Genomic DNA, 24,165 nt, shown 5'->3' on the forward strand with positions numbered 1-24,165 from the left:
GGGGATGGGTCTGAGTCAGATACACTGCTGGAGTGTAGGTGCAGATGTGATGGGCCGAATGGCCTCCTTCTGCACTGTAGGGATTCTATGATATATTATTGTATACAGGTTACTATAGATATGGATAGTTACAATTCTCAACAACAGCTTCATATTGTTAATGATGAAAAACATAGGATGTGGCAGCAATATGAGAATTGAAGGAATACACCAACTGGCTTCTTAAGTAAGTTTATTTGTAAGTTTAGTTATTAGTCACAAGCAGGCTTACATTAACACTGCAATGAAGTTATTGTGAAAATCCCCTAGTCGCCACACTTTGTCGCCTGTTCGGGTGCACTGAGGGAGAATTTAGCATGGCCAATGCACCCAACCAGCACGTCTTTCGGACTGTGGGAGGAAACCGGAGCAGCCATCATCACTCTGTTGGCTGGGTTTCCAATTCCAGTCCTCTGACTATAGGAAGATAGATGCTGGACACAATTCACACACTCATTCACTCCTTCCCTGTGATCACCTCATGACCAACAAAAACTTAGATTTATGTAGCACCTTTAAGGTAGTAAAAGTTAGAACCATAGAATTCCTACAGTGCAGAAGGAGGCCATTCGGCCCACCAAGTCTCCAGTGACTCTCCGAAAGAGCATCTTAACCAGGTCCACCACTCCACCCAAACTCCGTAACTCCACCCATTTATTGGGGCAAATCTGTCTAATCAGCACATCTTTGGAGTGTGGGAGAACGTGCAGACTCCGCACAGACAGTGACCCAAGCCGGGAATCAAACCCGGGTCCCTGGCGCTGTGAGGCAGCAGTGCTAACCACTGTGCCATCGTGCCATCCCTTAAGGTCTTTCACAGGAACGGATATCAAACAAACATTAGCCACTTACGGAGATCGTAGGATAGGTGACCAATTCCTGAATTTTAAGTAGCGTCTTAAAGGAGGACAGAGGGGCAGAGAGAAAAACAAGTTTAGGGAGGGAATTCAAAAGCTTCAGCCTAGGCCAGGGCCTTCAGTGGTGGAGTGATTCAAATCAGGGATGAGTATGGGGCCAGGATTGGAGCGTGCAGGGTTTCAGAGCTGGAGGGACTGGAGGGAGGTTACAGAGATAGGGAGGGGTGAGGCCCATGGAGAGATTTAATACAAAGATAAAGAATTTAAAATGGAGGCATTGGCAGACCAGGAGCCAGGGTGGGTCAGTGAGTGCAGGAGTAATGGAGTGAGTGGCACTTTTTAAAAATTCAGTTGTCAGTCATGGGTCATCGGACATGGGCGTCACTGGTTGGCCAGCGTTTATTGCCCATCCCTAGTTGCCCTTGTTCAGAGGGCAGTTGAGAGTCATGTGGCTCTGAAGTCACATGTTGGCCAGACCAGGTAAGGACTGCAGATTTCCTTCCCTAAAAAGGACATTAGTGAACCAGATGGGTTTTTCCGACAATCGACAATGGTTTCATGGTCATCAGTAGATTCCTAATTCCAGATATCTTTTATTGAATTCAAATTCCATCATCTGCTGTGGTGGGATTCGAACCCGGATCTCCAGAACATTCGTTGAACTTCTGGATGAATTATGTAGCGATAATACCACTAGGGCAGTTTAGAAGGATGAGGGGGGATCTTATTGAAACTTACAGGATACTGCTAGGCCTGGACAGAGTGGACGTGGAGAGGATGTTTCCACTAGTAGGAAAAACCTAGAACCAGAGGGCACAACCTCAGGCTAAAGGGACGATCCTTTAAAACAGAGATGAGGAGGAATTTCTTCAGCCAGAGAGTGGTGAATCTGTAGAACCCTTTGCCGCAGAAGGCTGTGGAGGCCAGGTCATTGAGACAGAGATAGATAGGTTCTCGATTAATAAGGGGGTCAGGGGGAAAAGGCAGGAGAATGGGGATGAGAAAAATATCAGCCATGATTGAATGGCGGAGCAGACTCGATGGGCCGAGTGGCCTAATTCTGCTCCTATGTTTTATGGTCTTATGGCATCGCTTCCCCTTGGAGCCAGTTAGTGTGCGAGCGGCAGTTTTCTAGATGATCACAAGGTCATGAAGGGGGGATTTTGTCAGGGAGGCTAGAATTGGATTGGAATGGTCAAGCACAGCACAGGGAGGAGGGATAACACTCCGTGCTGTGTAGGTCAACTGGAGGATCCGGATTGAGGAGGCAAGGGAGAGGGGGAACAATAGGGAAGGCAATGTCCGAGTGATATTATTACTAGACTATTAATCCAGTAACTCAGCGAATGTTCTGGGGACCGGGGTTCAAATCCCGCCATGGCAGATGGTGGAATTTGAAGTTAAAAAAAATAATCTGGAATTAAGAATCTACTGATGACCATGAAACCATTGTCGATTGTCGGAAAAACCCATCTGGTTCACTAATGTCCTTTAGGGAAGGAAATCTGCCGTCCTTACCTGGTCTGGCCAACATGTGACTTCAGAGCCACAGAATGTGGTTGACTCTCAACTGCCCTCTGAACAAGGGCAACTAGGGATGGGCAATAAATGCTGGCCCAGCCAGCGACAGCCATGTCCCACGAATGAATAAAACCATAGAGAGAGTAGTATCTAGAAACAGGGGGAGTCCATTCAGCCCCTCGAGCCTGGCCCACCTTTCAATTAGATCATGGCTGATCTACATCTTGACTCCATTCAATGGTTTGACTCAATAACTCTAAATAACCTTGCCTCGCAAATATGAAAGATTTTTCTAAAGACAATACCAAGAAAGTAAAGTTCGGGAACAAAAAGTGAAGGAAATAAAGTAACAATCTGTACCGTAAGGGAGTCTGAATGTATCGGAGCCCAGATAAGGATTTCTGCAGAGTTAAGGAAAGGGATGCTGATATCTAGAAGAGTGCACATTACTGATATTTACAAAGGAATTACATCGCATTGACAGCACCAAAACATACTCAAATGGTCTTGTTTTTAATTCATTCACAGGATGTGGCTTTGCTGGATTAAGCCAGCATTTATTGCCCATCACGACTTATCCTTGAGAAGATGCTGATGACCTATCTTGTGGACAACTGAGTGTTTTGCTCGGCCATTTCAGAGGGCAGTTGAGAGTCAACCACATTGCTGTGGCTCTGGAATCACATGTGGGCCAGACTGGGTAGAATCATAGATTCCCTACAGTGCAGAAGGAGGCCATTCGGCCCAACGGGTCTGCACCGAATACAATCCCACCCAGGCCTCATCCCCGTAACCCCACATATTTACCCCACCACTCCCTTTAATTTGCCCATCCCGGGACACAGAGGCAATTTAGCATGGCCAATGCACATCTTTGGAGTGTGGGAGGAAAACTGGAACACCCGGAGGAAACCCACGCAGACATGTGGAAAACGTGCAGACTCCGCACAGTTACCCAAGCTGGGATTCAAACCCAGGTCCCTGGAGCAGTAAGGCAGCCGTGCAAATCACTGTGCCTCCGGTAAGGACATCAGATTTCCTTCCCTAAAGGACATTGGTGAACCAGATGGGTTTTTCCCGACAAAGAACAAAGAACAATACAGCACAGGAACAGGCCCATCGGCCCTCCAAGCCCGCGCCGCTCATGTGCCCAACTAGACCATTCTTTTGTATCCCTCTATTCCCTGTCTGTTCATGCGGTTATCTAGATAAGTCTTAAACGATCCCAGCGTGTCTACCTCAAATCACCTTGCCTGGCAGCGCATTCCAGGCCCCCACCACCCTCTGTGTAAAATACGTCCCCCTGACATCGGTGTTGAACCTTGCCCCCCTCACCTTGAACCCTTGTGTTCGTCACCTCCGACCTGGGAAAAAGTTTCCCACTGTTCACTATGCCCTTCATAATTTTATACACCTCTATTAGGTCGCCCCTCATCCTCCGTCTTTCCAGGGAGAACAACCCCAGTTTACCTAATCTCTCCTCATAGCTAAGACCCTCCATACCAGGCAACATCCTGGTAAACCTTCTCTGTACTCTCCCCAAAGCCTCCACGTCCTTCTGGTAGTGTGGCGACCAGAACTGGACGCAGTATTCCAAATGTGGCCTAACCATCGTTCTATACAGCTGCAACATCATATGCCAACTTTTATATTCTATGCCCCGTCCAATAAAGGCAAGCATGCCATATGCCCTCTTGACCACCCTCTCCACCTGTGCTGCCACCTTTAAGGATCTGTGGACTTGTACACCCAGGTCTCTCTGTGTGTCTATACTCCTGATGGTTCTGCCATTTATTGTATAGCTCCCCCTTACATTAGATCTACCGAAATGCATCACTTCGCATTTATCTGGATTAAATTCCATCTGCCATTTCTCTGCCCAATGTTCCAGCCTATCTATATCCTGCTGTATTCTGACAATGTTCATCACTATCCGCAACTCCAGCAATCTTTGTGTCATCCGCAAACTTACTGATCACACCAGCTACATCTTCCTCCAAATCGAAAATGGTTTCACGGTCATCAGTAGATTCTTAATTCCAGACATTTTTTATTGAATTCAAATTCCACCATCTGCTGTGGCGGGATTCAAATCCGGGTCCCCAGAACATTAGCTGAATTTCTAGATGAAGAGTCCAGCAATAATACCACTAGGCCACCGCCTCCCCTATTGCCCCTCCCTCACCCTCACCTCCTCAATCCGGTCGTTTTGTGGGGGTCACCATTCCTGAGACTGGACATTTTGATTCCAGATTTATTTAATGAACTAAATGTGGGAGGAAACCGGAGCACCCGGAGGAAATCCACGCAGACACGGGGAGAACGTGCAATCTCCGCACAGACAGTGACCCAAGCCGGGAATTGAACCCGTGTCCCTGGTGCTGTGAGGCAGCAGTGCTAACCACTGTGCCGCCCTCAATAACAACTCTCAATTTTTTAAAAGGTGGATTTTAATCTGTGTGTGGTGAAAGCGGAGGCTGGTTACATAGTCTGTATTATCTCTGAAATCTCCCACATTGAAATCTGGTCAAACCACAAGCAGAGGGGATCATCCACTCACTCAACAAAAGGAAGGAAAATCGGAGGAACGGAGCATCCAATATCCATGAGATTTCCAACCATTGTTTTATTCATTCATGGGACATGGGCATCACCAGTGGGGCAGCATTTATTGCCCATCCCTAGTTGCTCTTGTTCAAAGGGCAGTTGAGAGTTAATCACATTGCTGTGGCTCTGGAATCACATGTAGGCCAGACCAGGTAAGGACGGCAGATTTCCTTCTCTAAAAGGACATTAGTGAACCAGATGAGTTCTTCCGAAAATCGACAATGGTTTCATGGTCATCAGTAGATTCTTAATTCCAGAGGTCCACAGAGCATTAGCTGAGTTTCTGGATTAACATCCAGCGAAAATACCACTAGGCCATTGCCTCCCCTCATGAGCAAAACATTGGCTGGAATACAACGCGGACCAAACACTGGGGGATATGCTGGAGCTTTCCGTTTACTGCATCCCTCAAAACCATGATGCAAAAGTTCTTATTCCTTCTTCGGACATGGGTGTCAGTGGCAGGGCCGCCATTCACCGTCTATCCTTTGCTGTAACGGAGAGATTGAGTTGATGTGAGCTCTATGGCCGAGTGTATTAATTTGTGGTTCAGAATGTGTGAGACAGAGTTTTGTACAACACTGTGTTCAACAATACCGAGTGTGAGCCCAATCAGAGGAGTCAAATAACAGAAGACTGTTCATGGCAACACTGCTCTCCTCCATCCCTACGATCCTCAAGTTCGCTGAATGCCTCCATTTCTGGCTTCTTGCGCCTTCCCCAATTTTCGTTCCTCCATTGTCGGCAGTCATATCTTCAGCTGCCTTAATCTCGGTAGCTCACTCCATGAGCTCTTTCTGCTTCTCTTCCCTGCTCTCCTTCCTTTACACACTCCTTAAAAACTACCTCTTCAACCAAACTGTTGGTCATTTGCCCTAAAATCTCCTTGAACATTTCAGTGTCAAACTTTCATAGACTCCTAGAATCCCTACAGTGCAAAAAGGAGGCCATTCAGCCCATTGAGTCAGTACCGTCCACAATCACACCCAGGCCCTATCCCTGTAACCCCACATATTTACCCTGCTAATCCCCCCGACACCAGGGTCAATTTAGCATGGCCAATCCACATCTTTGGACTGCCTTCCCTCAGGTATATTGGGAGGATTTACAGGCTGAAAATCAATCTCTTTGGCCACATTATGCACCTTCGGTAGCTTTCAAGTCCTGAGGTGGGCCTTGAACTTGGGACCTTCTGATCCAGGGCTACCCATAAGACCTCCTGACATGATAAATAAACTTTAACTTAAACTTTTAACTTTATCAGTCACAAATAAGGCTTACATCAACACTGTAATGAAGTTGTGAAAATCCCCTAGTCGCCACACTCCGGCGCCTGTTCGGGTACACCGAGGGAAAATTTAGCACGGTCAATGCACCTATCCAGCATGTCTTTCGGTCTGTGGGAGGAAACCGGAGCACCCGGAGGAAACCCATGCAGGCACGGGGAGAAGGTGCAGACTCCACACAGACAGCGACCCAAGCCGGGAATCGAACCCGGGTCTCTGGCGCTGTGAGGCAGCAGCGCTAACCACTGTGCCACTGTGATATATCTCACCAGGAGAGATGACAAACTTCACTCAAACATTATTGCTACAAAAAGACTTTATGGATTAATTCCAATGAAAAGCCTACTGAGAGAGCTGGGAAACGATCACCTGCCTTTGCTAACGGACCTATATCTGACACTAACTCAGTTTCCCCAAACGTGAGCAACCCAGAGGGTATTTCAGAAGGATAGCTCTCCCTCGAAATCTTGCTGATTCAGACACTTCCCCAGGAATGTTACTGGAAAGCTGTGATGGCATCCCCTGCAAAAGCTGCCAGAATTTTCCATTCTCTTCAGCTCATTTATTCATTAGCGGCCTGTGTATGTGTGGGGTTTGTGACACACAATATAATCAGCTTCACAACAAGCCAACATAAACAGAAACAGAGGTGACACAGAACGTTCTGGCTGCATAATGAATCATTGTTACTCCTCTCACATTCACTCCAGGGGAGATTGTGGCGTAATGGTACTGCCCTGGATTGGTGCACTGGATGTGGAGATGCCGGCGTTGGACTGGGGTGAACACGGTAAGAAGTCTCACAACACCAGGTTAAAGTCCAACAGGTTTATTTGGTAGCAAATACCATTTACCATTATTTGCTACCAAATAAACCTGTTGGACTTTAACCTGGTGTTGAGAGACTTCTTACCTTGGTGCACTGGAGACATGGGTTCAAATCCCACCACATCAGCGGGTGAAATCTAACGCTTGTTAATTAATTTGGATTATAAAGTTGGTCTCAACCATCGCTGATTGTTGTAAAAAAACCCTTTGGTTCACTAATGTCCTTTAGGGAAGGAAACGGTTTGACGAAGGAGCAGCGCTCCGAAAGCTAGTGGCGTTTGCTACCAAATAAACCTGTTGGACTTTAACCTGGTGTTGTTAGACTCCTTACTCTGTCTGGTCTAGCCAGGGCATAGTGGCTGACTCTTAACTGACCCCATGCAGTGGCCTAGCAAGCCACTCAATTCAAGGGCAATTAGGGATGGGCAACAAATGTTGGCCTTGCCCAGCAATGCCCAGAGGCCCATGTCTTGTGAAGGAATTGAATTGATGCTTTCTGTGTGCATTTGTATGTGTGTATGTATGTTCACATGCAGCTGACACGCAACATCATGAAATTATATAGAATATGAGCAGAGACCCAGAGACAGGGCGGCACGGTAGCAGAGTGATTAGCACTGCTGCTTCACAGCTCCAGGGACCCGGGTTCGATTCCCGGCTTGGGTCGCTGTCTGTGTGGAGTTTGCACATTCTCCCTGTGTCTGTGTGGGTTTCCTCCGGGTGCTCCGGTTTCCTCCCACAGTCCAAAGATGTGCAGGTTAGGTTGATTGGCCATGCTAAAAAATTGCCCCTTAGTGTCCTGAGATGTGTAGGTTAGCGGGTAAATGTGTAGGGATATGGGGGTAGGGCCTGGGTGGGATTGTGGTCGGTGCAGACTCGATGGGCCGAATGGCCTGTTTCTGCACTGTCGGGTTTCTACGATTTGTAGTCCAGTTAGTTTCTTTATTCCAATAGCACATCTTTCACCAAAGACTGAACAGAATCAAAACCTCTCACTGTGGAAAAACCCACGTAAAGCTGTCCATGTTCTTGTTAATGGTCACAGTCTAATTGGGAACAGCATTTATTGCCCATCCCTAATCGCGCCCCCCCCCCCACCCCCAGAGAAGGTGGTGGTGAGCTGCCTTCTTGAATCACTGCAGCCCGCGGTGTAGGTACACCCACAGTGCTGTTAGGGAGAGAGTTGCAGCATTTTGACCCAGCAACAGTGAAGGATATACTCCCAAGTCAGGATGGTGAGAGTGATTTGGAGGGGAACTTACAGGTGGTGGTGATCCCTAGCTTTGTCCTTCTAGATGGTAGAGGTTGTGTGTTTGGAAGGTGTTCCTTAGAATCTTAGAAACCCTACAGCACAGTGAGGGGCCATTCGGCCCATCGGTTCTGCTCCGACCACAATCCCACCCAGGCCCTACCCCCATATCCACACACTAATCCCTCTAACCTACGCATCCCAGGACACTAAAAAGGGCAATTTTTAGCATGGCCAATCAACCTAACCCGCACATCTTTGGACTGTGGGAGGAAACCGGAGCACCCGGAGGAAACCCACACAGACACGAGGAGAATGTGCAAACTCCACACAGACAGTGACCCAAGCCGGGAATCGAACCCAAGTCCCTGGAGCTGTGAAGCAGCAGTGCTAACCACTGTGCCACCGTGCCGCCCTAGCTGTTGAAAGAGCCTTGGTGAATTGCTGCAGTGCATCTGGCCCACTACAGCAGGGCAGTTAACAGTCAACCTCTATGCCCCTGGGTCGTAGGTAGACCAGACAGGTACGGTTTCCTTCCCTAAAAGGACATTAGTGAACCAAATGGGTTTTCATAGAATCCTACAGTGCAGAAGGTGGTCATTTGGCCCATCGAGTCTGCACTGACCACATTCCCACCCAGGCCATATTTCCATAACCCCATGCATTTACCCTAGCTAGTCCCCCGGCACTAAGAGGCAATTTACCATGGCAAATCCACCTAACCCGCACATCTTTGGACTGTGGGAGGAAACTGGAGCACCCGGAGGAAACCTAACATGGCTGCAACTGTGCGTTGGTGGTGAAGGGGTTAACTGTTTAAGCTGGTGGATTGGGTGCCAATCAAGCAGGCTGCTTTGGCCTGGACGGTATTGAGGATGCATGGTCACACCAGAAATTTTAAAGGGGTCACTATTAAATCACCTACGCAAGCCTCGTCATCACCTACAATCTTCAAGCCAGGAGTGTGATGGAATACTCTCCACTTGCCTGGATGGGTGCGGCTCCAACAACACTCAAGAAGCTCGACACCATCCAGGACAAAGCAGCTGTTTGATTTGCACCATATCCATCAGTTTAATCATTCACTCCCTCCCCCAGTACCGTGCTGTGGTTGCAACGTATGCTGAAGGATTGGGGATGGAACAGCTAACCATGGCCAGGTCAAAGTCCTGGAACCCCCTCCATAACAGCACTGTGGCTGTACCTACACCCTCTGGGATGGTGATGGTTCAAGGGGGCAGCTCACACCACCTTCTCCAGGGCAATTAGGGATGGTCAGTAAAAGCTGGCCTAGCAAGTATGGCTCGCATCACAAGGAGGAATACACAGAGGAAGCACCGACTCAGCAGATCAGCCAGCCTCACTCTGTGCTATAGCCTTTCTACAATTCAAACTCACCAAGGCTCGTTCATCAGTAACACCCAACCACACCTCCTCCAGCGAGGAGGGCCAGAGAATGGTAAACAGCACCACCCAAACCCCTGACCCCACCCCCAGCAAGGAAGGCTGGAGTAAGGTCAAACCACCACCGGCAAGTTCCAGTCCGACTCACACACCATAGTAGCTTTTTTTTGATTTGATTTGTCATAGCTAGAGTGTAGAGAAAGATCAACTTAGTGCAAGGTAGGTCCATTAAAAAGTCTGATGGAAACAGGAACAGGAATGAAGTTGTTCTTGAGTCGGTTGATATGTGACCTCAGACTTTTGTATCTTTTTCCTGATGGAAGAAGGTGGAAGAGAGAATGTCCTGGGGTGCGTGGGGTCCTTAATTATGCTGGCTGCTTTTCTGAGGCAGCGGGAAGTGTAGACAGAGTCAATGGATGGGAGGGTGGTTTACGTGATGGACTGGGCTACATTCACACAACCCTTTGTAGTTCCTTGTGGTCTTGGGCAGAGCAGGAGCCATACCAAGCTGTGATACAACTGGAAAGAATGCTTTCTATGGTGCATCTGTAAAAGTTGGTGAGAGTCGTAGGTTACATGCCAAATTTCCTTAGTCTTGAGAAAGTAGAGGCATTGGTGGGTTTTCTTAACTATAGTGTCAGCAAGGGGAGAATCAGGACAGGTTGTTGGTGATCTGGACACCTAAAAACGTGAAGTTTTCTACTTCGTCCCCATTGATGTAGACAGGGGCATGTTCTCCTTTACGCTTCCTGAAGTCAATGACAATCTCCTTCGTAGCTGTGTGTACACTGCTTGGTTAAAATCCCTCATTAACAGCACCTTCTCAAGGGCAATAAATGGTGACTTTCCACTGATACACCCAAATAGAAATATCTAAAGATTCAAACATGAGTCTCCCTGAAAGTGGAGGAAGATAGAATAGAATAGAATCCCTACAGTGCAGAAAGAGGCCATTCGGCCCATTGAGCCTGCACTGACAACAATCCCACCCAGGCCCTATCCCCATAGCCTCAGATATTTACCCCACTAATCCCCCTGACACTAGGAGGAAATTTAGCATGGCTAATCCACCTATCCCGCACATTTTTAGACTGTGGGAGGAAACCAGAGAACCCAGAGGAACCACAGGCAGACATGGGGAGTGTGCGCAAACAGACGGCGACCCGAGGCTGGAATCGAACTCGGGTTTCTGGCGCCCTAAAATCTGGAATTAAATTTCACCATCTGCCATGGTGGGATTTGAACTTGGGTCCCCAGAGCTCTACCCTGGATGTCTGGATTGCTCGTCCAGTGACAATACCACTGCACCACCAGCCCCTATTAAAACCTTAAAAAGTCCAACAGTTAGGAGCATTGAGTGAAAGAGTAGGCAAGGGGGTGATGAATTTGTATGCAACTGTAATGATTCCTGTTCACCAGTTAGGTAAATAACAACTGCAACATTTATTTATATATAACTACAATACAGAGGCTTGCAGCCTCATGGCTACCAGTCAGCTCCCAAGAAGGTTCTGGAACAGAAACCTCAGCTCACCAGGGTTATCTCCCTACCCTATTTACCCGAGTGGTTCCCTGGGCCATGTGGTCCTTACTCTGCAGATCGATCCTTAAAGGGACAATTGCCACATCCCTCCCCCTCTAAGTCCTTTTATACAGATTTCAATACTCAATTTACACATGTACAAGATAATTAGACATTTAGTACATGAAGTTAGTCAATTATAAATTAAGTTCTTGGGGAGTGCAGCACGGTAGCACAGTGGTTAACAGTGTTGCCTGACAGTGCTAACCACTCCGCTCCGGTTTCCTCCCACAGTCCGAAAGACGTGCTGGTTAGGTACATTGGCCGTGCTAAATTCTCCCTCACAGTGTACCCGAACAGGCGCCGGAGTGTGGCGACTAGGGAATTTTCACAGTAACTTCATTGCAGTGTTAATGCAAGCCTACTTGTGACACTAATAAAATAAACTTTAAAAAACCTTTTGATGTACCTCCTCTGTCTGGGGCACAGGATTGCTGTCAGCTGAAACCAATGACAGGCACCGCTTCAGACACAGGCAGTCCAGTTCTAGCTGTTTCCATGGAGATATTGGCTGTGCCTGCCTGTTCAGTGATTGGATAAATCGACAACATTCCCAGGTGGCAGTACTAGCTTCTGGGACAATTCTCACCCTCTCAAATGGTCTTGTGTTTCCGGACAATCCTTCCTTCTACGTCCACTCAATAAGACAGGGCTCCAGTTTTGGATACAATGAATGCAACTCAACCCACAACCAAAATTCCTCACGTCCACAGCTTCATCCACTGAAGAGGATTGTGTTGACCGACATGAATCATGGTTTGGTTTTTGACTGCTTTGGCTGGCCTCTGCCCGCCCCGGCAAATTTGGAAACACCAGGCTCAGTCTGGTTCTGAGATGACGGTTCGTTAACGACGCTACTGGCGGGACTCCCGTTGTTGCATGTGGAGTGGTCGTGCAGCCCAGAGGAGTTGAGAGATTCTGGTCTCCAGAGTTCCTCCCGATTGCCTCTTTAGGCCAGAGATAAAGGTTTGGATGGCTTGTTGGACGCTGGGTGGTAAGGTGCAGTCCTGATGTGCTGGGTACCATTGTGGGCAGTGATGTTCTGAAACTCAGCACTCGTGAAGGCTGTTCCATTATGGCTTCGGGTATTCCGTGGGTGGTATAGCATGTGATGTTGGAGTCTTCACTTCAAACACTTCGCCCAATTTGAATATGCATTGACAAGGAGCAAAAACACTGTGCCCGTGAATGGATCAACGTAATCAATATGGACTCGTACCCATGGCTGGCCAGGATGCTCAAGGGTGAAGTGGGGCAACCTTTGTTGAAATTGATTTGATTATTGTCACGTATTAACATACAGTGAAAAGTATTATTTCTTCCCTGCTATACAAGCAAAGCATACCATTCATAGAGAAAGAAAGGAGAGAGTGCAGAATGTAGTGTTGCAGTCAGAGCTAGGGTGTAGGGAAAGATCAACTTAATGCAAGGCAAGTCCATTCGAAAGTCTGACAGCAGCAGGGAAGAAGCTGTTCTTGAGTCGGTTGGTACGTGACCTCAGACTTTTGTATCTTTTTCCCGAAGGAAGAAGGTGGAAGAGAGAATGTCTGGGGTGCGTGGGGTCCTTAATTATGCTGGCTGCTTTGCTGAGGCAGCAGCAAGTGTAGACAGAGTCAATGGATGGGAGGGGGCTGGTTTGTGTGATGGATTGGGCTACGTTCACACAACCCCTTGTAGTTTCTTGCGGTCTTGGGCAGAGCAGGAGCCATACCAAGCTGTGATACAACCAGAAAGAATGCTTTCTATGGTGCATCTAGTAAAGTTGGAGAGAATCGTAGCTGACATGCCAAATTTCCTTATTAGTTTTCTGAGAAAGTAGAGGCGTTGGTGGGCTTTCTTAACTACTGGCACTGTTCACAGTGCTTGACAAGGCTCTCAATATTGGCATCAATGCCAGGCCACTAGACGCAACTCCTGGCAAACATCTTTGTCTTAGACATACCCGGATGAGCACTGTGCAATTTGGCTAGGAGCAAATCTCTTGCTGGTACAGGGACAACTACTCACGCTCCCCAAAGAATGATGTCATGTCGGCAACCCAACTTATCTTTTCATATAAAATATGGTTTTATCTCTTCAGAAATTGGCTCGATGTATCGTATCCAATCCTCCACAGAGGCATCAAAAGGATCTATCACTCCACATAGGGGCATATCTACAAACACTCTTCTGTTTCTCAGCTAGAGCTGAACTTCAGCCTGACTTTATACTCAATCATGGGACCACCTTTTTCTTTCATTTATCCTCGTTGCCAATGTAATAATTCCGATTTACCAGTTACGTAAATAATAACTGCAAGGTTTATTTACATATAACTATAATACAGAGGCTGAAAGCAAAATACTGCGGATGCTAGGATCTGAAACAAAAGCAGAAAATGCTGGAACATCTCAGCAGGTCTGACAGCATCTGGGGAGGAGCGATTGGAGCCAATGTCTCGAGTCTGGATGATAATACAGAGGCTTACAACCTCCATGGCTGCCAGTCAGCTCCCAAGAAGGTTCTGGAACCGAAATGCGAGATCACCAGGTGATTCCCTGTGTCACGTGACCCTTATTCTGCAGATTGATCCTTAAAAAGGGACAATAACCACAGCAACATTAGTTAGAGTATCGTCAGAGCACTTTGTGCAGTCTGAGGAACCCCATTAAAACCATGAAGAGCAGACAACAGAAATTCACCAGAGTGAGGCCATGAATGAGAAACCATGAGGAGACACTTGAGATAATGGCACCTTTCTAATGGTGGAGAAGGCCACAAGATGATTTATTCAGGTTCTTAAAATGAAGTTTTGAAAGGAGTAATAGATAAAAACTCTTTTCACTGGTTGCTGAGTGAGTGGCGAACAACAGAATTGAGGAGAAAAGAGGAGAACAATTTTCTTATGCAGGGGCTTGCTGGGAGCAGAGAGAAGGAAATATGTAAGTGCGAGTGTCAGATGGAGATAAGGAACGATAGGACAGGGCAATAAGGAGCAATAGGAGAGGGCAGAGCAGTGAATTAGACAATGAGGCATTGAATGGGCTCCTTCTGACCTGTCAATTTCTATGTACGATGTTGGAATGATAGATTTAGTCCATTTTCAGACACAAACAAACTCTGTCTGGTGAATCGTTGACATTGGCTAAACAGAGCTAAGCTTCAAGCGTCAGACAGATTGCCTACCTCTGCATCATCATCCATTTCTGCTTAGGCCTCACCCCGAACCTTCATCATTGCTTTTGTCACCTGTGGACTTAAATCTCCCGAAAGCCTCCCGTATGCTTTGTCTTCCTTGAGTTTCAACTTCGTCACAGCTTCAGTTGCACCACCATCCCGCACCGCCCCCTCCCCCCCCCCCCCCCCACCCCCACCCCATTGTCCATCACCCCAATCCCCGGCTCATCTACACTGGTTTCCTGTTCACATCACAATGGATGTCTCATCTCGGTACCCCAATCCCTTGCCTCTCTCTGAAGCCTCATACCCTTTCCTTGTGTTTTGTCGCCTTTCAACTTTCACCGCGTGAATCGGCCCTCTTCTGCATCCCAAAACTGGTGACAAAGTGACCTCTCAAACTCTCACGCTAAACCCCTCGCTGATCCTCGCTCCCACACCTTGTTGTGCGCTCTGTTCTATTACACCTTTGATTTATTTGCCCCTCCTCACACTTTAAAATGCCGCTGGATGCTTTGAACACAAACAGCGCGATCCAAACACATGGTCCCATTGGGAAAGAAATCATTAAGAATGCAAAATGTCACTGGGGAGCTAATTCCCAGGGAGAAACTTTTCCAAAAACACCACTATAATGCTGGAATGTTGGACTCTGCAATAAGTCGTGGAGTCATTACATTGGCCGAGGGAGAATGAGGACATTTACAACTGGGAATCTGTTGCTGATCCAGAAGGAACTCTTCCAGTGTAGACAATAAAAATATAACAAAACTTACTCCAACTTATAAAGCAAAGACAACGTTTAATGAAGAAACTTCATTACTCCAACACTTGAGGCCTCACCCTCAGGCCAATCCAAGCTCCCCACAATTCCTAACATGTTCTAAATTTATACTGAGTCAGCTGATCATCACATCATTCTGTCATTGGTTACATGGTTTACTGGGTCAGCTGACCCTTACAGCTTGTTACCATTGGTCGCATTACAACAGATCCAATGTTATCACCAGTTCCATTTGAACATCTCTGAAGCTGTGAGTTCAGACTAGCTATGATCTATTAAATGGTGGACTAGGTTTGAAGGGCTGAATGGCCTTTGCTTATGTTCCCTCCCTTTGGTGTCATGCTCGCTTTATCAAATTTTCCCAAGTTCCCAATCCCAGAGTGATATTTCCATGGCTGGTGCCCCTGTCCTAGTAATTCTTCAACACAAAAGTCCTACTCCCCTCTGAACCATGGTACCAGAGTCATTTACATTACAGAGGGAGGCCATTTGGTCCATCATGTACCTGCTGGCCCATTAGAAGCTTCTGACATTTGCTCTGTGACCCTGTAGGATACAGCATTCAGGTGCATATCCAGGTCCTTTGTAAACCTTGGTAAGATGCTCTTTGGAGAGTCGGTGCAGACTGGATGGGTCGAATGGCCTCCTTCTGCATTGTAGAGATTCCATGATTTTCCACATTTGAAGGAGACCTAAACTAAGGGCCACAAATTGCCTCTGATGAGCCAATAGGGAATTCAGGAGAAACTTATTCATCCAGCGAGTGTAGAATGTGGAACCTGCCACCCCAGGCAATAGTGGAGGTGAACAGTGCAGATGTGTTTAAGGGAGAGATGGATGAGGGAGAAAAGAAAAGAGAGAGATGTTGATGGGGTGAGATGAAGAGGGTAGGAGGAGTCTCAAGTGGGGCATAAAGACCTGGGATAGTTGGGCTGAATGGCCTGTTTCTTTGCTGTACGTTCTATGTAAAGCTGCAATTCTACATAGACAGGCACACTTCCATCATCCACAATGGAGACCATTGCAGAAACAAACCCACCTCCTACCACTCCATGATACATCTACATGCCCCTCTTAGATACACATCTTTGGACCCCCTCTGCCCCCACAACCAAGTCACTTCTTTCTATCTCCAACCAGAGAAGGATTGGCTTAACTCCATCACCTGTTTCTGGTATATTGGAGATTCGGTGAGGTTGGTAGTTGGTAGGAGAGGATATTTCCTCTCCAGTGTTTGTCGTGTTACTGACCTGGCCAGGAGGAGAGAGATTTGCAGTTTGACATGGAAAGGACGGGGCATTGGTGACTAATTGGATTGCTCTTTCAAAGAGCCAGCACAGGTACAACGGGCCGAACAGCCTTTTTCTGTCCTGTAAGTGTGCCTTTACATTCAATAAAGCGCAGTCCCTTCAGGTGTGTGGACGAGTGACTGGACTTTTTACAGCAATGTTCATTTTCCCTCTCGGAGAGGTTTAGATAGAAACATTGGATGGGAACGTATGGCCTCACTCGTCCCGAAATCGTAACATCCCGCCCAAGGTCAACGGACCTTCCCATTGTCTGCCCCTTGCCCGCTCCGATTCCCGCGGCAAGCGGGGCGGTAACATTCCATCCATAGAAACAAGAAGCAGGAGTAAGCCATCCAGCCCTTCGAGCCTGCTCCACCATTCATGATGATCATCGAATTCAATATCCTGATCCCTCCTTTCCCCCCATATCCCTTTAGCCCCAAGAGCTAAATCTAATTTCTTCTTGAAATCAGACGTTTTGGCCTCAACTACTTCCTGTGGTAGTGAATTCCACACATTCACCACCCTCTGGGTGAAGAAATTTCTCCGCACCTCAGTTCTAAAAAAGTTTACCCCCTTATCCTCAAACTATGTCCCCTAATTTATGATGGGTGATCCATAAGCCAAAGGGGAGGGAGCCACATTGACCGTGCCTCCAGATGTTAACCTTACATAAACCACCTTTCTGAAACAGGTGGGAAAGAGACAAAGGGGCTGAGGCACTCTGAGGTGAGGGACTGTGCATAGGCACGTCATGAGAGTAACTGTTGAGTTTAGACAGGATGAGAGACACAAGATATACCTCACTAGGAATGTGGGAATTTTCTACAAGTTGGGCCCCGGGGGATGGGTGATCCATCCCTCCCACCGTTTCTGCAATTCCCCCCCTCATTTCCACCCACATGCGCTGCTGTTCTGGGGGTACAGGCACTATGAGATCGCCGACATCTTACTCAGGACATTGTACCTGAACCTGCAAGTGTCAGTCAGGTTAGTTCACCACATATCCTGCTCTATTCCAACCCAAGATCCACACACTTGGCACCGCCCATTCCCAGAACCCAAGAAAGCCAAGTTTACAACAACAACTTACATTTATGTAGCATCTATAACTTGGGGAAATGGCGCAAGGAGTGTTTTGAAACTGAACCACGCGAGGAGGAATTCGGACAGGTAAGCAAATGCATGGTCAAACAGTTAGGCTTTAGTAAAAAGTGTTCTAAAGGAGATGGAGAGGTTTAGGGAGGGAATTCCAGAGCTTCGAAGGGATGGCCACCATGGGTAGGACGATTGAAATCACAGAGACACAAGATGCCAGAAATGGAGGCGGGCAGAGATCTGGTAGGGTTGTAGAGCTGGAGGAGATTACAGAGGTAGGGAGGGAGAAGGACACAGAGGGATTGGAAAGTGATGGTGAACATTGTTAAAATGGAGGTGTTACTGGACTGGGGAGCTAATGTGGGTTAGAGAGAGGGGGGTGATGGGATGGGATGAGAGAGCTGGGATACCTGCAGAGTCTTGGATGAGCTCAAGTTTTAGCAGCTGGGTGGAATACTGTTCCCGTTGGCATTAACCTGGTCAGTACAAGCAGACCTTCCCACTCTTAAATAGTTCAACAATGCTCATCCACACCAAAAAGCTCGACAAGTGGATACTGTGCAGCTCAACAATCTTTCCAGCTTCTTCCCTGCTGCCATCAGACTTCTGGATGGACCTACCTTGCATTGAGTTGATCTTTCTCTACACCCTATCTATAACTGTGACACTACATTCTGCACCCTCTCCTTTCCTTCTCCCCTATGTAGTCTATGAACGGTATGCTTTGTCTACGTAGCATGGAAGAAACAATACTTTTCACTGTATCCCAATAAATGTGACAATAATAAATCACAGTACGAAGTCTCACAACACCAGGTTAAAGTCCAGCAGGTTTATTTGGAATCACGAGCTCTCGGAGCATTGCTCCTTCATCAGGTGAGTGGAGAGGGCAGTTCACAAACATGGCACATATAGACAAAGACACAATTGCAAGATAATGGTTGGAATGCGAGTCTTCACAGGTTATCAAGTCTTTAGGGGTACAGACAGAGCGAGTGGAGAGAGGGATAATATTCCACATAAACCTGCATAGAATCATAGGATCCTACAGTGCAGAAGGAGGCCATTCTGCCCATCGAGACTGCACCGACAATAATCCCACCCAAGCCCTATTCTGGCAACCGCATGTACCACCCTGCTAGTCCCCCTGACACTAAGGGGCAACGTAGCATAGCCAATCAACCTAACCCGCCCATCTTTGGAGTGTGGGAGCACCCGGAGGAAACCCACACAGATACGGGGAGAACGTGCAAACTCCACATAGACCCAAGGTCGGAATCAAACTTGGATCCCTGGCGCTGTGAGAAAGCAGTGCCAACCACAGTGCCACCATATTCTTATTCTTAAACCTGTTGGGACTTTAACCTGGTGGTGTTAGGAGACTTCTTACTGTGTCCACCCCAATCCAACGCTGGCATCTCCACTTCAATAATAAATCAATCAAATATATCTTACAAAAATCGCTTTCCAACCCTTGATCTCAACAATTCAGCAAAACCGTTACGGCCAGAGAGTGACAAGCAGCAGCCATTAATACCACATAGAGTAGTTAAGGCAAATAGAATTGATGCATTGAAAGCAATTAAATACTTGGGGGAGAAGGAACAGAAAATTACACTGAGTGAGTGAGATGGAAGTGGGGTGAAAGGTGGCATCAGCACCAGCCTGAACCATTGGGGTTCTGTGCTGTACATTTGCTGTATTCCTTTGAAAGTATACAAAACATTTGACTTTTAATTTAATTATGCAAATGTTCCGAGTTCCTGGCTGCATTTCAATTACATCAACTGCAATTCTCAATTTCAATTTGCCCCCAAACCACCTTCCAAACTGACTCCTCAATCATTCTGTTTTGCACTGGAACAGCTATTTTTTTTGTAACAACTTGAGCACTGCAGCTTTTGGTGATAGATGGTTTTTAATCTCACTCCCAGTACAATCTAGGAAAGGCCCGTTCTGCATACGGATATGCAGAGATCAACCGATTGGATTGGGAATCTGCGAACTGATCCCAAAAGCTGCTCTCGGATGAAAGTTTTGATTACAAATTCAAAATTCAAATTCATCCTTAAATTAGGTTGTAATGAACCTCGAACATAAAAGTGTGAAAACAATTAAATCAGCAATATTCCCCTCTAGCCCTGCGGTAGCATTTTACAGATTTCAGCCAATCTTACCTCAGCCATTCTGTAAGGATGTTGACAGCAAACTGGCTTCCCTGTGACCTGCCTGGATCTACACAGCTATTCTTTTTGGAGCTCCCTGGGGTGAGGCTGAGCTGACAGGCGCCCTCCTGTTTTCTGGCATCCTCCTCGTTAGTCAGTCCCTCCTGAGGCTTGGGTACAGCCCAGTCTCTCCAGCTTCTCGGTGAGCACAGTGGCTTCACTTAACCGGCCGTCTGTTCATTCCTGGACATGCTGACAGTACTAGAAGCTCAGCAGCATTAAAAAATCCATCACTGTTCCCGCCTGGGGGCCGAACCTTTATTTAAATGGTAGCCAGATTTCAGAGATGGACGGGAAGGTACCTACACCCCTGGAAATAAAAACCTTCCTTTAAATGACGCCGCCCTCTTCTCAATTGCAAAACTTTTGTCTGACAGTGAGCTGCCTAGATTTAAAAAAAAGATCCTTTGTGTCACTTTCCAACAATGGACTAGTGCAGCGCAGGCTTTTCAGACACTACTGGAATAAATCACTCCAGTCAGCAGCATTATTATCGACAGCATTGCAGAGAAATGCTACTCTCGATCCACCCCATAATCACGCACTCGCTGATAAACAACCATGTTGCCAGGTAACTTCTAACACCCAATTTCTTTCAGTGGGGGCAGGTGTGTGCTAACAAAACATCTTGCAGAAAAATACCCTTACAACAGCACAACAACTCACCTCAAGGTGACAGGTGTACTTCTGAAAGCTGTGTTTGGAAATCCTTAAAGCTGGCACAGTGGTTAGCATTGCTGCCTCGCAGCGCCGGGGACCCGGGTTCGATTCCCGGCTCGGCTCACTGTCTGTGCGGAGTCTGCACGTCCTCCCCGTGTCTACGTGGGTTTGCTCCGGTTTCCTCCCACACAGTCCAAAGATGGGTGGGTAAGGCTGATTGACCATGCTAAATTGCCCCTTAGTATCCCAAGATGTGTGGGTTAGGTTGGTCATGGTAAATTGCCTATTACTATCAGGGGGACTAGCAGAGTAAATACATGGAATTATGGGGATAGGGCCTGGGTGGGATTGGTGTCGGCTTGATGGGCTGAATGGCCTCCTTCTGCACTGTAGGGACTCTATGATTCTATCCAATTTGTGACTTCAGACAAGGAGCCAATGCAACTGGTAGAAACCCTTCAGGCAGGGTTTATAGAAAGAATAAACAAATTTGCATTTACATAGTGCCTTTCACATCCTTTTTTTAATGGAATCATATAGTGACATAGCTCGGGGTAACACAGTGGTTAGCAGTGCCAGGGACCTGGGTTCTATTCCCGGCGTGAGTCACTGTCTGTGTGAAGTTTATACATTCTCCCTTTGTCCGCGTGGGTTTCCTCCAGGTGCTCCAGTTTCCTCCCACACTCCAAAGCCAGCACGGCTTTGTCCAAGGCAGATCATGCCTTACGAGCCTAATTGAATTTTTTGAAGATGTAACTAGACACATAGACGAGGGAAGAGCGGTAGATGTAGTTTATATGGATTTCAGCAAGACGTTTGATAAGGTGCCCCATGCCAGGCTTATTGAGAAAGTGAAGGGGCATGGGATACAAGGGGACATTGCTTTGTGGATTCAGAACTGGCTTGCCCACAGAAGGCAAAGAGAGGTTGTAGATGGGTCTTTTTCAGCATGGAGGTCGGTCACCAGTGGAGTGCCCCAGGGATCTGTTCTGGGACCCTTGCTCTTTGTGATTTTTATAAATGACCTGGATGAGGAAGTGGAAGGATGGGTTGGCAAGTTTGCTGATGACACAAAGGTTAGTGGTGTTGTGGATAGTGTAGAGGGATGTCAGCAGTTGCAACGAGACATAGATAAGATGCAAGACTGGGCGGAGAAGTGGCAGATGGACTTCAACCCAGATAAGTGTGTGGTGGTTCATTTTGGCAGGTTGAATAGAATGAAAGAATATAATATTAAGGGTAAGACGCTTGGCAGTGTGGAAGATCAGAAGGACCTTGGAGTCCGGGTTCATAGGACGCTCAAAGCAGCGTTGCAGGTAGAGGCTGTGGTTAAGAAGGCGTGTGGAATGCTGGCCTTCATCAATAGAGGAATTGAGTTTAGAAATCGGGAGATAATGCTGCAGCTGTATAGGACCCTGGTCAGACCCCACTTGGAGTACTGTGCCCAGTTCTGGTCGCCTCATTACAGAAAGTATGTGGAAACCATAGAAAGAGTGCAGAGGAGATTTACAAGGATGTTGCCTGGATTAGGTGGCATGCCTTATGAGGATAGGTTGAGAGAGCTAGGTCTTTTCTCCTTGGAGAGGCGAAGGATGAGAGGTGACCTGATAGAGGTGTATAAGATGTTGAGAGGTATTGATAGAGTGGATTCTCAGAGGCTTTTACCCAAGGCTGAAATGGTTGCCACAAGAGGTCACAGGTTTAGGGTGCTGGGGAGTAGGTACAGAGGAGATGTTAGGGGTAAGTTTTTCACTCAGAGGGTGGTGGGTGTGTGGAATCGGCTGCCTGTAGTGGTGGTGGAGGCGGATTCGATCGGGTCTTTTAAGAGACTTTTGGATAAGTTCATGGAAGTTAGTAAGATAGAGGGTTATAGGTAAGCCTAGTAGGTAGGGACATGTTCGGCACAACTTGTGGGCCGAAGGGCCTGTTTGTGCTGTAGCTTTTCTATGTTCTATGTGTGGGTTAGGTGTATTGGCCATACTAAGTTGTCCCTTAGTGTCCCAAATTATATAGGTTAGGGGGATTGGTGGGGTAAATATGTGGGGTTATGTGGTAAGGTTGTGTAAGAGTCATAGAATCATAGAATCCCTTCAGTGGAGAAGGAGGCCATTTGGCCCATTGAGCCTGCACCGACAACAATCCCACCCAGGCCCTCTCCCCGCAGCCCCACATTTTTACCCTAGCTAATTCCCCTGACACCAAGGGGCAATTTAGCATGGTCAATCAACCTAACCCACACATCTTTGGACCGTCGGTGCTGTCTCAATGGGCCGAATATCCTTCTTCTGCACTGTAGGGATTCTGTAAGACAATTCAGCCCATTAATCTATCACTGAAGCCCTGCAAATGTATTCCCTTCCAAATCTATATCTAATCCCTTTTGAAAATGACCATTGAATCCGCACTTAACGATTCCAACAATTCACAGAATAAAAATATCCTCTTCTCCCTTCTGCTTGTTTTCACAATTTACCTTAAATCTGTGTTCCCTGGTTGCTGATCCTTCTGCAACTGGTGAAATTTTCACCCTATCCACACTGTCAAAATAACTTTGATCACCTCTGTTAATTCTCCCCTTACCCTTCCCTGCTCGAAGAACAATCTCGTGTCCTCCTGTGTCTTGATTTGATTGATTTATTGTCACATGTATTAGTATACAGTGAAAAGTATTGTTTCTTGCACGCTATATAGACAAAGCATACCATTCATAGAGAAGGAAACGAGAGAGTGCAGAATGTAGTGTTACAGTCATAGCTAGCGTGTAGAGAAAGATCAACGTAATGCAAGGTAAGTCCATTCAAAAGTCTGATGGCAGCAGCGAAGAAGCTGTTCTTGAGTCAGTTGGTACGTGACCTCAGACTTTTGTATCTTTTTCCCGACGGAAGAAGGTGGAAGAGAGAATGTCCGGGGTGCGTGGGGTCCTTAATTATGCTGGCTGCTTTGCCGAGGCAGTGGGAAGTGTAGACAGAGTCAATGGATGGGAGGCTGGTTTGCGTGATGGATTGGGCTACATAGCTTTAAGTTAATTTACTGGAATCAGTTCTGATAAAAGGTAATCTGAAATGTTAATTGTTTCTCTCCACAGATACTGCCAGACATGCTGAGTGTTTCCAGCATTATCTCAGATTTCCTGCTCCCGCAGTATTTTGCTTTAGAAACCATACTGTTGAGGTGAAGTTACCGTTGCAATGTTGGGCATTTGACAGTGAATGTGTGCGCTGCAAGGTCCCAGAAAGGGCAATGTGATCATTGCTAAAGAACAAAGGACAGTACAGCACTGGAAAAGGCCTTTCGGCCCACCAAGCCTGTGCCAACACATGATGCCTTCCTAAAGACCTTTTGCCTCTATGTGGTCCCTATCCCTCTATTCCTTGCCTATTCATGTATCTGTCAAGACGCCTCTTAAACGTTGCTATTGTATCTGCTTCCAGCACTCCTCTGGCAGCGCATTCCAGGCACTTACCCTCCCCCCCTCTGTAAAAAGCTTACCTCTCACATCTCATAGAATCATAGAGGTTTACAACATGGAAACAGGCCCTTCGGCCCACTTGTCCATGCCACCCTTTCTTTTTTAAAACCC

General features: G+C 47.0%; 1 protein-coding gene and 1 long non-coding RNA gene across 3 annotated transcripts in view; both read right to left on the bottom strand.

Moving 5' to 3' along the window:
* Positions 1-12,447, bottom strand: part of pip5kl1 (phosphatidylinositol-4-phosphate 5-kinase-like 1) — a 65,348-nt gene extending 52,901 nt beyond the window's left edge. The window contains exon 1 of the mRNA XM_078227523.1: positions 12,079-12,447. Coding sequence (XP_078083649.1) covers positions 12,079-12,447 — 369 coding nt within the window. The remainder of the gene's footprint in view (positions 1-12,078) is intronic.
* The window catches only part of LOC144502391 (uncharacterized), a 680,705-nt gene that overhangs the window by 398,710 nt on the left and 257,830 nt on the right, over positions 1-24,165 (bottom strand). The window lies entirely within an intron of this gene.

This window comes from Mustelus asterias, chromosome 13, assembly GCF_964213995.1.
Source record: "Mustelus asterias chromosome 13, sMusAst1.hap1.1, whole genome shotgun sequence".
In the NCBI taxonomy this organism is placed as follows: domain Eukaryota; kingdom Metazoa; phylum Chordata; class Chondrichthyes; order Carcharhiniformes; family Triakidae; genus Mustelus; species Mustelus asterias.